The sequence below is a fragment of the Plectropomus leopardus genome, unplaced genomic scaffold (assembly GCF_008729295.1).
Source record: "Plectropomus leopardus isolate mb unplaced genomic scaffold, YSFRI_Pleo_2.0 unplaced_scaffold28268, whole genome shotgun sequence".
In the NCBI taxonomy this organism is placed as follows: domain Eukaryota; kingdom Metazoa; phylum Chordata; class Actinopteri; order Perciformes; family Serranidae; genus Plectropomus; species Plectropomus leopardus.
The window spans coordinates 1-4,965 of NW_024630788.1; the positions used below are offsets into that span (position 1 = coordinate 1).

General features: G+C 36.7%; 1 protein-coding gene across 1 annotated transcript; it reads right to left on the reverse strand.

The window, feature by feature from the left end:
• Positions 1-123: 123 nt before the first annotated feature.
• Positions 124-4,466, reverse strand: LOC121938040 (beta-glucuronidase-like; the record flags this gene model as incomplete). The annotated part of the gene is made up of 6 exons (XM_042481328.1): positions 4,197-4,466; positions 3,428-3,613; positions 3,144-3,325; positions 2,251-2,393; positions 1,222-1,409; positions 124-276 (listed from the first exon to the last, which is right to left on the reverse strand). Coding segments are annotated over exons 1-6 (1,074 nt in total), but the record flags the coding sequence as incomplete, so codon positions are not given.
• Between the last annotated feature and the right edge of the window lie 499 nt (positions 4,467-4,965).

The following is a 4,965-nucleotide window of genomic DNA, read 5'->3' on the forward strand; positions in this document are numbered from 1 at the left end:
TTTCAGAGAATGTATGATTTTTAAACTTTGCCTCAAAGTCCTGGAAAAATCCTGGAAATGTGTTAGTAAAAATGTGTGAACTCGCTTTTCGTAAATGTCTTGCTTCCCTCGACTGTTACTCACGTCCGAGTCCTCGTGTTTGTTGACTCCGTGGAAGTAGAACGGCTTGTTGTTGATGAGGAACTGCGTGCTGGTGACGTTGACGGTGCGGATGCCGACCGGCAGAGCGTAAACGTCCTCGTACGTCGACCTCTCGTCGGCTGCCATTAAGTGAACCTGCACGTTAAAACGCAAACGTTAGACACGTTTTTTCTCAGCAGATTGTGTTGAATAACCAAAAAACTAAAACACAACTCAAAGCGGTGCAAAAAATATCAGGTGAGGAAGAAAAGTCAAGAAAAACTATAAATATTGTGATAATTTTTGGCCAGTATTTTTTTTTTGAATATTAATATTAACTTTTTAACTTTTAGTTGTATTTCTGCAGGTAAATATGCTGCTGAGTGCATTAAACACTGTTGATAATTGACAACTATAATAATTAATAATAAATGATTCTATCTCAGGACAGCTTCTTACTCTCAGAAATCTAGTAGCAAATACATAAAAAAGTAAAGTAAATAAGAAAATAAATAAATATGAAAATAAAAACAAAAAATTAATAAATAAAAATGCACATTTGGTAGAAAAGTAAATAAATAAGGGAATAAAGTAGAAAAGTAAATACATTTTTAAAAAGCCAATTTAACAAGAAATGAAAATGTATGTCTTCATTTAAACACATTTTTGGTACAGATATTTACAGATAAACAGAGGATAAAGTCTTAAAAGGTAAATATCCTGCTGAGTGCATCAAAAACGGTTTATCCTAATAATGGGTAACTATAACAATGAATAATACATTATTATAGTTTTAGCCAACTAACTTATTGATCTCACAAATCTTGTGGCAAAAAACATAAATAAGTAATTTTTTAAAATTAATAGATTTTAAATAATCTGAAAATTAAAGTAAATAAATAAATATAAAGCAAATCTGGTAGAAAAGTAAATAAATAATAAATAATACAGTAGAAAAGTAAATATATTTTTTTTAAAGAAATATAAATTCATGCCTTCATTTAAAAAACATATTTTTGGTACATTTGGTCCCTGCATAGATGTTTCTCATGTTTTCTGCAGCTGAACGTGACTTTGACGCGCTCGTAACCGTCGTCTCACCTCCAGGCTGTAGAGGTAACCTGGATTCTCGTGCATCAGGTACGGCCACCACAGCTTGACGTCTGGGACTTTTAGCACTCCGGCTGGCGCGCCGGAGGACGCCACCGAGCGGCCGTCTTTGTCCATCAGAGTGACCTTCAGGGTGGCTGACGCGGCGCCTTGGACCGACACCTTGTAGTCGACCAGACCTGAAACACGATGACGCTCGGGATAAACGTCAGAGAAGAAGAAACCTGGATCCACATCAGTTTTCTTGATCTGCATTCAGACGCCTTTCACAGAGTTTTAAACCTCTGAACCCAGAGAGGATTTTAAAAACAATATTTTCTTAAAAATCCAGCAAATTGTACTTACAATTATCACCATGATTTATTGAAAATTATGTTGCAGAATTATTATTATTTTCCTTTTTTCCAAGTAATTTCCCTGTGTTTTTCTTTTACTTTGCTATTATATTTTATTTTACTTTCTTGTGTTAAAAAACGTATTTCTTTTTATTTTTAGTCAAGAATTTCTTCTCAGTTCGCTCATTTACTTCTTCCCATGTTTGAAATCAGTCGAATTTGCTCCAGTTTTAAGGGGTTAAGACATGATCACCTAAAAAAGAAATGGCCCAAAAATGAGCAAGAAATGAGTAAAAAGTAAAAGAAAATTCACCTGAAAATCAGTAAAAACAAACAGGAAAGTAAAGAATTTTTAAATCTAAAAAAAATATATAAATATATAAATAATTTCAAATATCTAGTCAGGATTATTATAAATATACATATTTTCCCTAGCTTTTTAAAGATAATTTTCTTTTCTAAATATACTGTTTTTTTGCAGCGTGCAGGACATTTCTCGCAGAGTTGCCCGTTACCTTTTTACTGTGTTTTTGATGTAATCAGATGCGACGTTCAAAGGTTTTAATACTCGTGAAAGGCGTCTGAATGCAGCACGAGATCACTGATCCGGGTTTCAAAGGGTTAATAAAGCCTCTCGATGGAGTGAAATCCGTGTTTTTGTTATAATCGCGATACTTTTGTTTACCGGTTTTGTCCGTGAAGTCGGTCACCACGGTGATGTCGTCCACGTAGGCCTTCGGCGTCGTGTAGAGCAGCACAGGACGATGTAATCCAGCGTAGTTGAAGAAATCAAAGTAGATGTATTGCACAAAAAAACCATCTGGATACCTGTCGAGCGACATCAGAGTAAAAAAACATGAATGAAGTTTGATAACGAATGACGGATTTTGAGCTAAACGAACTTAACGGAGATCTGAGGTGGTTTCTCCACAGTTTAATGTGTAATAAGAGATTTTATATTAAAACACCTTTTATGTGCTGTAGTTGTAGTTTTGTGTTTTGTTACACGAGCTACCTGACGGCCAGAAAGGTGACATTAGCTTAGGGGTTAACGTTCGTACTGTATCAGGTATAATAAATCAAAAATGACTTTAAGTACAAAAATAATAATAGATACATGGATATTTAAATTAATAAAAGGCATAAATCGATGCTGAAACAAACATAAATAGATGAATGCAGAAATTACTATAAAAAATAAATTGGTAAATGCCTCACTAAATAAATAAAAATTGATAATGTAACAGGGTATGAATAAGTAAATATCTTGCATTTATGTCTGGATTTTTGTGCCACAATATTTATTAATATCTGTAATTTGCAATTGATATTCTTGTAATTACTTGTTTATTTCTCTATTTGTTCTTGTATTTTTTTGTGTATTTATTTTTGCATTTATTTACTTACACATGTAATTTTTCCTGCAGTTTCTATATTAATTTACTTATTTACTGACAATAATGACTTTAAAAAAAAATTTAGTTAGTTAGTTTAAAGTTAGTTTTCTTCACAGAAATGTATTTAAGCTCTCATGTAATTATTTTAATTGAATAATTCCAGTAACAGTCATGAGGTTACTTGGTCCGGTCGGTCATGTGCTGGATGACTCCTGGAGGAAGAGTCTCCAGACTCAGAGTGTTGTTGACAGCGACGGTGATCCTGCACGGCAGACCCGGGTCTCTGCGGATCACGCCGCCGATCTCAGCCTCAAAGGGCAGATGACCGCCTGCGTGCTCCGCCACCTTCAGCCCGTTCACCCACTGAGGCAGAAAACCACAGTCAGTCCTCGCTTTGATCACGATGCAGAGGTGGATGTGTAAAAGGACGGAAATGTATTTAAAAAATGACTTTTATCTCCTCACCACTATAGAATAATAGTGAGCGCTTCCCACTCTGAGAACCACTCTGGTTCCGTCGTCAGTGATCCAGCGGGTCGGCACCACCACCTCCCGCTCGTACCACACCCAGCCGATGAAGTCTCTCAGGGAGGCGTCCTGGGTGATGTCGTTGTAGCTGGCGGGAACTGGCATCTCCGTCACCGGGCCGCTCTGCAAAAAACACAACCCCAGTGAAAAGGTGACGTTTTATTTTTGTTTTTTCCAACATTTCCAAACTCCCAGAACATCAAATTCACTGTTTTTATTGAGTCATTTAAACAGAAAAATCTACTTTTTCCAAGAGTGGCCGCAACATGTACACTTCTTTTCTTTTTTTTTTTTTTTTTTTTAAATGAGACTTCTGCTTTTTTTGGGGACTTGAGCTGAATTTTAACACTTCAGAGGTGTTACTGTATTACTGTATTGCACTGTAAATGTCGCTTAGAAAGTATTTTTATTTCCAAGAAAAGCTAAATAAAACTCATGAGGGAATGAAGAAAAGTACTGCAAAAGTTAAGATCATAGATGTTATATATTTATGAGTATTTTTAATTTCTTACTTTTATCCAAATATTCAAATATTATCTTTGTTGACTTGGTTGTATATGTGCACTAAATGGCGAATAATGGGTTTAAAAAAAACCCAAAACTTTTTATTTAAATGTAAATAAATGAATTCATAATAATGCTGTGTTTACTCCGAGCAGCTGTTAGCAGCTGTCTGTCCCCCTGTCCCCCTGTCCCCCTGTCTCACCTCCGCCAGCCGCCTCTTGAACCATGCCTGCTCGAAGCCCCGGTTCCTGTTGGGGGACTGGTCCGCCCTGAAGTCCCACAGCCCGCTGAGCTCCTTCCGCTCCCTGGAGGAGGACTCCCGGGGAAACAGCATCCCGGAGTCCAGCAGACATCCCGCCTCAAACACCGACGCCAGGACCAGGACCAGGACCCGGAGCAGGCCGGGGCTCTCACACCGGACCATCCTGAACTTCTTCCCCGCAGATCGCAGGCGAGTGACTACCGCACTTTTCTCCGCTGACTCGGTCACGTGAGTGGATTTATAGTCACGTGACTGCAGAGCCGATCTCTGGCGGGGACTTCGGGTACTGTCGGAAATTTCTCCGAACTCACTGTTAACGTCAACATTCACCGCCCAAAGGGACACGAAGGACTGCAGAAACATCAGAAACGCTTCAAAACACGAGAAAACAAACAAGAAACAGAAAACAAAAAAATCAACAAGAAATAAAAAGTAGTAGCAACAACATTATTATTAAAATGAATAGCTCACTGCAAAGATAAGTAAAAGACGACAAGAATATTACCTGAAAATTAGCTAATAAAAACATAAATAATTTGAAGTTTTTTTTCAAATAACAGGGAAAAATACCAAGAAAAGTATATTCATAATTATTATAATGATCAGAATTATTATAATGATATTATTATTATCATCATCGTCATTATTATAAATAAATACAGAAATAAACAAATTAAACACGCTTAAATACATATAAAAATACAAGCAA